General features: G+C 43.7%; 1 protein-coding gene across 1 annotated transcript; it reads right to left on the reverse strand.

The window, feature by feature from the left end:
- Window positions 1–437: 437 nt before the first annotated feature.
- LOC106581019 (PHD finger protein 13) lies at window positions 438–8936 on the reverse strand. Its single transcript, XM_014162678.2, has 4 exons — window positions 8405–8936; window positions 4793–4879; window positions 2831–3719; window positions 438–2558 (listed from the first exon to the last, which is right to left on the reverse strand). Exons 1-4 carry the CDS (start codon window positions 8414–8416, stop codon window positions 2329–2331), a joined length of 1218 nt encoding a protein of 405 aa, XP_014018153.1. The 5' UTR covers window positions 8417–8936; the 3' UTR covers window positions 438–2328.
- Between the last annotated feature and the right edge of the window lie 3961 nt (window positions 8937–12897).

Below are 12897 nucleotides of genomic sequence, written 5' to 3' on the forward strand. Positions count from 1 at the left end.
TCTCATGAAACATGGGACCAACACTTTACATGTTGCGTTTATATTTTTGTTCAGTATACATGATCAACAGTAGTGTGGCAGCTGATAGGAAGTTGTGCTGGAGATCGGTTGTTTAAATAGGCACTGGAAGAATACTTGCTTAATAATGGTGATGCTTTTTAAATTTATTGAACCTTTATTGAACTAGGCAAGTCAGTTAAGAACAAATTCTTATTTACAATTGTGCCACCCTATGGGACTCCCAATCACAGCTGGATGGGATGCCATCTGGACTCGAACCAGGGACTGCAGTGATGCCTCTTGCACTGAGATGCAGTGTCTTAGACTGCTGCGCCACTCGGGAGCCTTGCTCCATTAAAACCAGACAAAACCATATCTGGTCTGGTGACTGATGTTGTGTAGAATATGTAAACAGTACAGAACACCGATGAGACTAATGAGTTAGTTCTTTACCTTTATTACTACATGTGTCACATATAAGATATAATAAACAACTCTAAAAAGCAAACTATTTACATCTTACTAAAGGTTTACCATCTGATATACACTGAGTGTACAAAACATTATGAACACCTGCTCTTTCCATGACAGACTGACCTGGTGAATCTAGATGAAAGCTATGATTCCTTATGGATGTCACTTGTCAAATCCACTTCAATCAGTGTAGATGAAGGGGAGGAGACAGGTTAAAGAAGGATTTTTAAGCCTTGAGACATCTCAAACATGGATTGTGTATGTGTGCCATTCAGAGGGTAAATGGGAAAGAAAATATTGAAGTGCCTTTGAACAGGGTATGGTAGTAGGTGCCAGGCACACCGGTTTGTGTCAAGAACTGCAAGCTGCTGGGTTTTTCACGCTCAACAGTTTTCAGTGTGTATCAAGAATGGCCCACTACCCAAAGGCCATCAGCCAACTTGACACAACAGTGGGAAGCATTGGAGTCAACATGGGCCAGCATCCCTGTGGATCGCTTTCAACACCTTGTAGAGTCCATGTCATGACTCGACTGTTCTGAGGGCAAAAGGGTGAGAGGGTGCAACTCAGTATTAGGAAGGTGTTCCTAATGCTTTGCACACTCAGTGTACATATATAACATGTTTGGAAGAGAGGCAGGCATCCACTGGCAGTGTATAATAATACAACTGAGTCAGAAAGTTGAAGGCGTGACAATCTTATACATCAAATGGCAACAACTGTGGAAATAACTGAAAATGCATATTTTGAGAAAGTAGTCCCCAGAAACCTGTCCATGGGTCTCAAATGGCACCCTATTCCCTACATAGTATGGTACTAAGTAGTGAATTGAACATACTAGTATAGATGAGCCAAGGCAAGCCCTTAGGTTCAGTGATGCACAAATGAAGAGATGGGTGGAAGGAGGGAGTAATGAGTGGGTGGCAGAATGGAGGGGTGGGGGTAAATGAGATTAGCATGTGAGAAGATGTTATGTTCTCACCACAACAGTAACAGCAGACCGTTACCAAACACATTCCTCTTTCACCCCTGCCCTCACTCCATCCCCCCAATCCCTCTTTTTCACTCTCCTGTAGCCCCTCATTCCTTCCTGAGTAGACATGATTGTCTGTGAATGCATGGACATTGTACTGTTCTGGGGAGAGTGATAGGATCTTACAATGCCTGGATAGGTATTAAGTATCAGCTAGCCACATCATATGTTATAACAATCTGGTGCCGATGGCACAGTTGATGTGGCACGCAACCATTGGCTGATGAATGTAACATCTGAGCAGGGGAACACAACCATGGCTTGGTTGCTGATGGCAGTGTCCTGGGTCGTGTTCATTAGGCACAAAATGGAAGAAAAAGGACCGAAACAGGGAGGACTACCTGGACTTGTCCAATAACAGAAGTTAATTTACTTTTTCTGTGTCTTACTGAACACAACCCTGGTGGCGGTTTTTGCAGAGCGACAAAATCGACCAGCATAGAACTTGATGCTCAATAGTGGTCATCGTCCCAAATGGCACCCTATTCCCTACATAGGGCTCTGGTCAAAAGTAGTTCACTATATAGGATACCTAAGTCAGTTGCACAACTGAATGCATTCAACTGAAATGTGTCTTCTGCATTTAACCCAACCCCTCTGAATCAGAGTGGTGCGGGGGGCTGCCTTAATTGACATCAACAGCGCCCGGGGAGCAGTTGTTGTTTGGGGTTGCTACATAGCTGAAGGGCAGAACAGCAGATTTTTACACCTTGGGGATTCAAACCAGTGACCTTTCGGTTACTGGCCCAATGCTCTAAACCACTAGGCTACCTACTGCCAATTGGGACGCAGCCAATGAACCAGCTGGTGCCATCTAGTCTTTAGTCGCTGAAGCGTTTGCGGGGGGCGATCCGCGCCCGGTTGGAGCGTCTGATGTTGGTCTTGGTATCTCGGCAGGGCTGGCAGATGAAGACTTCAGGAACATGGGTGCGGCGGATCTTAGCGCAGGACAGGTGCACCCAGGTGCCACACTCACTACACTCTATCATGGGCCGACCCGCGAATGGCTTCAGGCAGAAACAGGTGATCAGGTCCCACGAGTCATCCTCATCTGAGAAAAGAGAGAAATAGAAGAGAGACGTAATATTAAACACAGTCTCTGTTTTAAACTATCAATGATGGCTGTAGATAGTGATGAGGTAATGAGTGAGCTGTGTCCAAAACTGCACCCTGTTCCCTATTACATTTGACCAGAGCCCTACTAGGGTCCTGGTCAAAAGTAGTTCACTATATAGGGAAAATGGGCCCTGGTCAAAATGTATGCAAAGGACAGCGTGCCATTTGGGATGCTTCTTTAGTCTCAGGTGGGGTTCCTCTACTCACCCTCCATCTTGCGGTTGTCTGCAGACGTGTCCTCTCCATCGCTCCCTCCATGGTCCCGGTCCTGGTCGGGGCTGCTGCCCTCCTCTGTGTGGTAGCCTGTCTCTTGGTCTTCAGCTAGCTGACCTCTCAACCTCCTGTCCATCACCATCCTCAGGATATCTGACCTCTGACCCCTGTCTATGCCTCCTTCACTCCCAGACCCCTCCCAGCTCTCCTGCGACCCCTTCTCTTCCTTTCTTCTCTTTTTTTCTCTGTCTCCCGGCCTGTGAGGACTGCTCCTCTCCGTCTCACAGCTTGTCATTGTCATGTCAACTGGCTGCTCTGTCACTTCCTGTTCCAGTTCTTCACTTCCTTTCTTCTGAGGGGTTGTAGCATCGCTCGTCTTCCCAGCCGACCCGTTGGGGTCTGGTGTGTCTGTCTGACCGTTGTTGGTCTTGTTCCTGTGGTCAGACAGAGAGCTGCTGGGGGTGGCTTCAGGGAAGAGTTGAGTCAGGGAAGATTGGGGAAGTTTACAGTCATGGTCACGTTTGGGATCCGTCAGATGATGTGTTTTGTTGTCAGTAGGACAGCTGTTGTGGTTGGTCCATCCAGACTGGGGCTGGTGCTGCTCATGGATCTCTGGCGTTCTGTTGACCGTTGATCTAGGGGCAGCCTGTTTCGTATTGGGAGACTTCTTGGCACTTCCTCCTCTAGGCTTCTTCTCCCCCTGACCAGGCCCAACTGGCTTCTTATCTGACCTCCTCTTCACCTCCTTCCCTTCCTCCTTCTGGCTCCGAGCAGAGGAGCCACAGTCTGAGGTAGGAGAGGTCTGGTAGGCCCATGGACTGGTACTGTGGCTGGTGCTGCAGGGGTTGTTGTCCCTGGGCTTGCTCTCACTACACCACCACTCCTACAGGGGGATACATCACCATGGAAAAACAACAGCAGAACTGGAGCCATCATTCAACAGAAATATACTGAACAAAAAATATAAAAACGGAACATGCAACAATTTAAACGATTTTACTGAGTTACAGTTCATATAAGGAAATCAGTCAATTGAAATAAATTCATTAGGCCCTAATCTATGGATTTCACATGACTGGGCATACAGATATGCATCTGTTGGTCACTGATACCTTAAAAAAAAAGGTAGGGGCGTGGATCAGAAAACCAGCTAGTATCTGGTGTGAGCACCATTTGCCTCATGCAGCGCAACACATCTCCTTCACATAGAGTTGATTGTGGCCTATGGAATGTTGTCCCACTCCTCTTCAATGGCTGTGCGAAGTTTCTGGATATTGGTGGGAACTGGAACACACTGTCATACACGTCGACCCAGATCATCCAAAACGTGATCAATGGGTGAGAATGCTGGCCATACTGGGACATTTTCAGCTTCCAGTAATTGTGTACAGATCCCTGCGACATGGGGCTGTGCATTATCATGTTGAAACAGGTGATGGCGCCGGTTGGACTTACTGCCAAATTCCCTAAAACAACGTTGGAGGGGGTTTATGGTAGAGAAATTAACATTGAATTCTCTGGCAACAGCTCTGGTGGACATTCCTGCAGTCAGCATGCCAATTGCATGCTCCCTCCAAAACTTGATGTGGCATTGTATTGTATGACAAAACTGCTCATTTTAGAGTGGCCTTCATTGTCTCCAGCACAAGGTGCACCTGTGTAATGATCATGCTGTTTAATCAGCTTCTTGATATGCCACACCTGTTAGGTTGTTTGGATTATCTTGGCAAAGGAGAAATGCTCACTAACAGGGATGTAAACAAATTTGTGTACAACATTTTGGGGATCTTTTATTTCAGCTCCTGAAACATGGCACCAACACTTTACATGTGGCGATTAGATTTTTTTTCAATGTAGAAACAATAAGACCTCAATTAATTACAAGAGCAATTTGGTGTTAATAAGCTACATCTCAGTCTTACTTGAACAGGAGAAAACGGTGTTTTATCAACCTACCTCTGTTTGATAGGGGATGTATCCAGCATAGGCCAACACAAAGGTGCAAAACTGGTTGAAGTCTTCCACAGTGCGTTTTCTCTTTCTCTGCGGAAACAAACAAACACCTTGTTAATATAGACCATTAATAACCACATAACATGTGCCGAGTGCCTCCAATCCATGCAACTGGCCCGTAGCGCCGGGTAGGCAGAGTGTGCACATTTGAGACCATTCCATTGGTCTTGAAAGCAAACTCCGTCTACTCGGTGCACCCAGCGAGCTGAAACAAACGCACCTAAGTGCAATAGTAAACTGCGTGAGCCAAAGCGCAGGAGGCGCTGTCACACCGACCATCCAACCAGTTGTAGGCTAGCCTACACTTCGTTCTGTCGACAACATCAAGACAGTTATGTAACAAACAAACCAGCTGTGTGAAAGCAGGCATCATAGTAATGATACAACGATAGCCAACTGATTTAGAACGTCAGGGCCCACGCCTTCTAAAATGTAAACGTTATTAACCTAGATACATGGTGGGACTGACCCGGTGTGGCCAAGAGAGAATCCTATACTGCAAAAACAGCTATATATCCTAGAAGTGATCAAGCTCAACCAAAACTAGAAAAGTACATTACCTGAAGAAAATGTGGTGTGGTTGTTAGCTTGTTTTAAAGTATTTGTGGTTGTGAAATAAGTTATAGTAGTGGTAGTGACTGCAGTAGTAATGATAGTGAATGGTTATAGTTAAAAATGTAGGTAGATGGAAAGATTGATTGATAGGATAAGATATGATAGCCTGAACATGTGAAAGTTGGTTTGGCGGCTCTAGCTTGATCGGTTAAAGAATTACTGTTTGTGGGATAGTTTACGCAAATGTTTATAGCTAATCAAGATTTTTTTTTTTATGAAATGAGGATAGCCTGAACATTATAAAGTTGGTTTGGCGTGTCTAGCTTGATCGGTTAAAGAATTACTGTTTGTGGGATAGTTTATAGCTAATCAATATATTAGTTTTTTTAATGATTTTTTTTTTAAGGAAATGAGGATAGCCTGAACATTATAAAGTTGGTTTGGCGTGTCTAGCTTGAACAGTTCAAGAGTTGCTGTTGGTGAGTTTTTTTATGCTAATTTATAGACATTTATGTAGCTATAGTTGATAAAGATTTTAAAGAATTTTAAAATCAGGATAGCCTGAACATTTTAAAGTTGGTCTTATAGCTTAATTGGCTAAGGAGCAGGACCATTTTGAATAGCTACCTCTGTAGTCCTATGGTTCTCATTCAAACCCATGTTCATTTATGCAAATCTTAAATGGTTATAGGTGAAAAAGTATCAATATGAAACAAAAAATATATATGTTTAGGAAGGTCATAAAAAACATGATGCATTTATTTCAAAAGAACAGAATAGCATGTTTTGAATTGTATTCATCTGTGCTTTATAGCAGATGCTATGAAATCAACTTGTTCATTTAGCAGACTTATATTCCCTTGCCCTACCACAGTCAACACATATTTTACAGTAAAAATGTAATGGAAACAAGAAAGGATATTTATTGCTGATTGTCGCCAGTACTCACATGAGGAATGCACCGGTATGGAGCCTCAGTTATTCTAGGAAAAAGTCATACTTTGAAACAGACAATCTGCGCAATTTGTAGAGTTGTTTGGCAAAAATAGGTTAATTAAAAACCTTGGAATCTGCTCTTTCCGACATGGTATAGCAATCAAAACGACTCCCCTGCATGGACCTCTGTAGACTGAAATGGAAGTGCTATTTCATAAGCTCCGGTCCCTTCTTTTCCAATGCATTGGTGCATTTGTCATCAGCCTCTTCATAATCAATTGATAACATTGTCACCCATCAGACTATTGGCAATTTAATATTTATTATTATAATATGTTTGAAATTAGTTTCAATATAGTTTAGGTGTAGTTTGGACAGGCTAGAAGGGCAGTCAATTGTTGTCTTAGTCAGAAAATACACTATAATCTTATTTTAGTATTTACAGTCTATGCACCTTTGGATCAATCAATACATTTTCTGTCTAATTACAATTTACATTTGGTGTCCTGAGGTTTCTTATGACCCAATACATTGCTAAATGTATTGTTTATTATGGAATATTTACACAATTGAAATAACAACTGACCATTCTAGTAGTTATGGATTTCAAGCGCGCTGACTGTTAATAATTAATTTTGATTTAACAAGGCAAGTCAGTTAAGAACAAAATCTTATTTTCAAAGACGGCCTTGGAACACTGGGTTAAACTGCCTTCGTTCAGGAGCAGAGCAGAATTGTTTTAACCTTGTCAGCTCGGGGATTCGATCTCGCAACCTTTCGCTCTAACCACCAGGCTACCTTCCGCCCCTTAGCAGTTTAAGCGCTAGAGCGAGTGGAATAATAATAACAATATGAGTATATAAGACATCTAGAGTAGTGCTTTGAAAGAACCCACAACTTCAGGCTAAGATTGTCAAAATAAACTTTGAAAAGGCCTGACACTGGAATGACAAAATGGACAGCCCTTCAAAAACGTGTAGCCAAATAGCCTACAACGCATGAAAATGTAGCCTAGCCCAAGAAAGTCTCGCGAATATTGCATAGACCTGTGTTGATATACATAGCCTATTGCAACACTGTCGCAACTTGCGACTCGATTGGACATTATGTATAACTTAATAGCAACATTGTATCGGAGTGTGTAACGCCGGGGCTAATGGGGGAGGGGAGGAAACGAGGGCTGAAACAGACTGTAGGTGCACCTAGAACAGAAACACTGTAATGAAGCCGGTCTCGATGGTTTCTCGGAGCGCCAAAGGTAGACTAGTCGTCATTTCAACAAGACAACTGTTCGTGTATAGGCTGGCTAGCCGTATTGTCATCATCATCCCATCCGAGATTTGACAGTCAGGAAAAAAAATCAACTTCATGTCTGTCTCTACACCGGGGTCGTCTGCATAGGAAGTGATCAACGCATAACGAGACAAACACTGTTCCCAAAATCAATCAAATAATCCTCTACTGTCCTTAAAAGTAATTGTATCTAAAGATGGCGACGAAGATGTAATTTCATCGTAACATGATTGCTGGGCGGTCACCAGAGAAACATGACAGTGGGTTAGACTGTTGAAGTAGGCTAGTAAAATGTAACCTTCGCTTCTCCAAATAGTTTCTCTAAATTAGAGAGCTTGATCAGATGGCATCCTAGTCTACTCATGGATCAAATTTTTCATTAGCATAAAGTTGCGATTGTAAATCAATGAGTGCCAAATATTTCAGCGACACAATAGAATTCCTCCTGACATGGCTTCTGTAGTCTAGCCTAGGCTAAACACACTCGATGCAGCGCAGGAAAAAAATAAGTTGTGTCAACGTTTTCTGGACACTCAATAAACTACTGGTCACATTTCACACGAAATGCAAATAAAAGAGCATCCATCGTCGTCGATGCTTTTTCCACTGACCATCATTTAAAGGTGTTTGATTCATTCGGCAACGCGGAAAGAACATTGTCGTATCCAAGTCGCGCGCCCTGGACACGCCACAACAAGCTTGTAACCTCCACGGAAACTTGTTTGTTCTTACCACTTTGGAAAACAATGTAGGCTAATAAACCATACATACCTGGGTTAACATTGTTGTAGGTCTCTGTAAATCAAATGCAAACACAATGCTGAGGGTGAGGTCTTGTCCTCCTTGCTCGGCTGTAGCCTTGTCCTGATGATCTTCAATCGATGAAATTGGGTATTTTAGGAAATCAAATCTCGATGTTCTAGTTACAGCAACACGTTCGTTACAACAGACAACATTTAGCTACTAGACATGCTAACATTGTCAGCAACGATGTTGTTTGATTCACAAAATGTTTAATGATAAACCATTGAACAGCTGTCCTAGAATGCAGACTAAGAGCGAAAATGTACTGTTCTTTGGTAGTCTCTCTACGGACAATTGTCTTTGTCGCTGCCGCGCAAGCTGTCCTATGATATAAAAAGCAACGAAAAGTACACTGACTCGTGACGGTGGGAGATCGGCGAAACGATCACATTCTATTAGTGACATCAGTCCCCGTAGCAGGACAGGACCGCTTCAACGCAAAAGAGGAGGGTAACTCCCGTTTCGTAGATGGTTGAACGAATACTATCTAGTATAAGGAATATGCGTTATAAATTGGAGCACAATATTATAATACTATAACACATTTGCATGACGCAACTAAAAATAAAACGTACTACAAATAGCGTATCCTTTGTGGAACACCCCTGTCCAGTCAGATGGTTGAGTCCGTCCGTCATCTAGTAAGACACTGAACAGTAGGATATATTATCATATCTCCCGCGAAAAGTCGGCAACTGATCATGGAGCACAGGTGCCCTCATTTAAAAAAAGTAATAATATTTCACCTTTATTTAACCAGGTAGGCTAGTTGAGAACAAGTTGTCATTTGCAACTGCGACCTGGCCAAGATAAAGCATAGCAGTTCGGCACATACAACAACACAGAGTTACACATGGAATAAACAAAACATACAGTCAATAATACAGTAGAACAAAATAAAACAAAAAGTCTATATACAGTGAGTGCAAATGAGGTAAGTTAAGGAAATAAATAGGCCATGGTGGCGAAGTAATTACAATATAGCAATTAAACACTGGAATGGTAGATGTGCAGAAGATGAATGTGCAAGTAGAGATACTGGGGTGCAAAGGAGCAAGATAAATAAATAAATACAGTATGGGGATGAGGTAGGTAGATAGATGGGCTGTTTACAGATGGGCTATGTACAGGGGCAGTGATCTGTGAGCTGCTCTGACAGCTGGTGCTTAAAGCTAGTGAGGGAGATATGAGTCTCCAGCTTCAGAGATTTTTGCAGTTCGTTCCAGTCATTGGCAGCAGAGAACTGGAAGGAAAGGCAGCCAAAGGAGGAATTTGCTTTGGGGGTGACCAGTGAGATATTCCTGCTGGAGCGCATGCTATGAGTGGGTGCTGCTATGGTGACCAGTGAGCTGAGATAAGGCAGGGCTTTACCTAGCAAAGACTTATAGATGACCTGTAGCCAGTTGGTTTGGCGACGAGTATGAAGCGAGGGCCAACCAACGAGAGCGTACAGGTCGCAATGGTGGGTAGTGTATGGGGCTTTGGTGCCAAAACGGATGGCACTGTGATAGACTGCATCCAATTTACTGAGTAGTGTTGGAGGCTATTTTATAGATGACGTCACCGAAGTCGAGGATCGGTAGGATGGTCAGTTTTACGAGGGTGTGTTGGCAGCATGAGTGAAGGATGCTTTGTTGCGATATAGGAAGCCGATTCTAGATTTAATTTTGGATTGGAGATGCTTAATGTGAGTCTGGAAGGAGAGTTTACAGTCTAACCAGACACCCAGGTATTTGTAGTTGTCCAAGTCAGAGCCGTCCAGAGTAGTGATGCTGGACGTGCGAGCAGGTGCAGGCAGTGATCGATTGAATAGCATGCATTTAGTTTTACTGGCGTTTAAGAGCAGTTGGAGGCCACGGAAGGAGAGTTGTATGGCATTGAAGCTCATCTGGAGGTTAGTTAACACAGTGTCCAAAGAGGGGCCAGAAGTATACAGAATGGTGTCGTCTGCGTAGAGGTGGATCAGAGAATCACCAGCAGCAAGAGCAACATCATTGATGTATACAGAGAAGAGAGTCGGCCCGAGAATTGAACCCTGTGGCACACCCATAGAGACTGCCAGAGGTCCGGACAACAGGCCCTCCGATTTGACACACTGAACTCTATCAGAGAAGTAGTTGGTAAACCAGGTAAGGCAATCATTTGAGAAACCAAGGCTGTCGAGCCTGCCAATAAGAATGTTGAAGTTGCATGTTTTTAACTTTGAAAAAGTCACTATGTGAGCCATGTAAAATCATAATTTCATTATGTTTATGTCAAATGGTTAGCCTTCTGCGCAAGTATTTACAAATATTTCTAAATTACAACATGATGTTTGGCTAGACAAGCCTACTCTGGCACAAAAACATTCCATAGTCTACCAGTAGAGGGTGCTGTAACACTTGTTACCTGGGACAGTAGGCTCTCACTGTCTCACTTTTAAATAGTGAAGGCAGGCCCAGTCCACTTACACTGAAAATAAAGACAGAAAACCTGCACACAGAAAAATGCCATTCTAGAGTTCTTTAATAGATCCTGCCCGCAATAGATGACACGTCAACTGTCTTGGTCAGGTGATCAGACATGTCCAGAAACAACCAAGACAAGTCTGTGGGTCAGAAGACTCAGAAACCTCTACTGTTACTTTGAACCCAAATAGCATTCTTGAGAATAGAAAATGTTAAATAAATATAACAAAATGTGATAAAACTAATAAATACTTGAGATATGACTCAACATAATTTCTTTCATTGATGCGGAGTGCAACTTTTAGTCCCAGTGTGTATATGTGTGTGTTACGTGTCCCTCCCCAGGGGTCTCTGTATCTGCTGAAGCTTATGACCTGAGTGAAACTCTGTCCTTGGTGTCACTTCCCCCCACTCGCCCCACCCACTGTGGTACACCTGAACTTCATCAGTGATCTCATCAGGCGAGTAGTCTCCTCCCAGGATGTAGAGTCGTTTGGCCACGCCCACGGCGCCTGACCCCCCCCCCCCCGCCACACACACGTCTCCGGGACAGAAATTGTACACCTAGACAGAACACAGGAATCAGACTGGTCAGGTGTGGCAAGTTGGTGTTTCGTAAAATTGTTGTTAAGTTTGTTTTAATGACAAAGTCCTAATGTCCTGTATCTATGTCAATAGGACCTGCCTGATTAAATGAAGGATAAAGAAATACAAAGACTTATAGATGGAGACATCCATCAATCAAATACTCATTCAATCAATCAGTCAATCAAGCAACAAGTCAATCGACAAGTCAGTCACCTTATACGTAGATAAGTCACATAGGAGTAGTGTTGACAGACACAGCCTTGACCAAGGTGCCATGGAAAAACTGACCAAACTCTGCCACCAGGTGGCTCTACTGGTCAGAGACGACATCGTAGCGCAGGAAACAGTCCAGCGAAGGGTTGACGGACTCCGATATCTCCACTGATGACTTCAATGTCTAGATGATACAGCCGCACGCACTGGCTTCTGGGTAATATGAGGCCACGGGGAGGGTTAGAGGTATGTGTGTGTGTATGTGTGTGGGGGTTTCTGTATTTTGTGTGCGTGTGTCTGTGTGTATTTGTGTATGTGTGTGTCCCTTACCTGGGTAGTAGATAGCTGTGGGCAAAGGGCTGACGGAGGTCCAGGTGATGACCTCACTGCCACCTCCTCACTGGGCACGCTCAGACTGTCCGAACCCATACATACCTCCAGCACACCCACCTGGGAGGACAGGAAGTAGATCAGTGTTTCCCACCATTAGTATTTAAAAGCAATCCAATGCTTTTAAATCCTTCAGGGGGAGTGGACCCATGCACAATTTTACATGGCTCACATGTAGTGACTTTCTCAAAGCTAAAAGGAGTAACTATCTACTTCAGTGTTTCCCAATGCTGGTCCTGGGGACCCAGAGGGGTGTATTTGCTCTAGCACTAACACACCTGATTCAACTTGATGATGAGTTGATATGTTGATTCAAGTGTGCTAGTGCTAGGGCCCATTTATTTCAATGAGTCTCAATAAATTACAATGGGAACCTATCATAGTGGCTCCTCACAGGTGTAACAGTGTAGGTTCCGTCCCTCTCTTCGCCCCAACCCGGGCTCGAACCCTACTTCAAGTCTCAGAGCGAGTGACGTCACCGATTGAAACGCTATTAGCGCGCACCACCGCTAACTAACTAGCCATTTCACATCGGTTACACAGGCATATCCAGGAAGTCTGGAGTCATTGAGTAGGCGTGAAAGTTCTGAACTACAAACTCATTGGCCCGCTGGAGGAGGGAGGCGGAACCGTATCCCTCCGTGAGGGCCAATAGCATCAGGCAGTTGGAGAGCTCCAGGGTTTCAATCAGGAGCACAGACACCTGGGAAACAGAACACCAGTCAATATATCAACATCACCTCTGAAGTTTCTGTATAGATTTGACATACAGTATGTATCTGACCCAGATCTAGGATTTATTCCAAATGGCACCATATTCCC

The sequence above is a fragment of the Salmo salar genome, chromosome ssa20, assembly GCF_905237065.1.
Source record: "Salmo salar chromosome ssa20, Ssal_v3.1, whole genome shotgun sequence".
Taxonomy (NCBI): Eukaryota; Metazoa; Chordata; class Actinopteri; order Salmoniformes; family Salmonidae; genus Salmo; species Salmo salar.

Coding starts and splice junctions, on each gene's coding strand:
- LOC106581019 (XM_014162678.2), bottom strand. Junction 3,720..4,792: donor ACATCCCCTATCAAACAGAG/GTAGGTTGATAA, acceptor ATCCCCCTGTAG/GAGTGGTGGTGTAGTGAGAG. Junction 2,559..2,830: donor AGACAACCGCAAGATGGAGG/GTGAGTAGAGGA, acceptor CTCTTTTCTCAG/ATGAGGATGACTCGTGGGAC.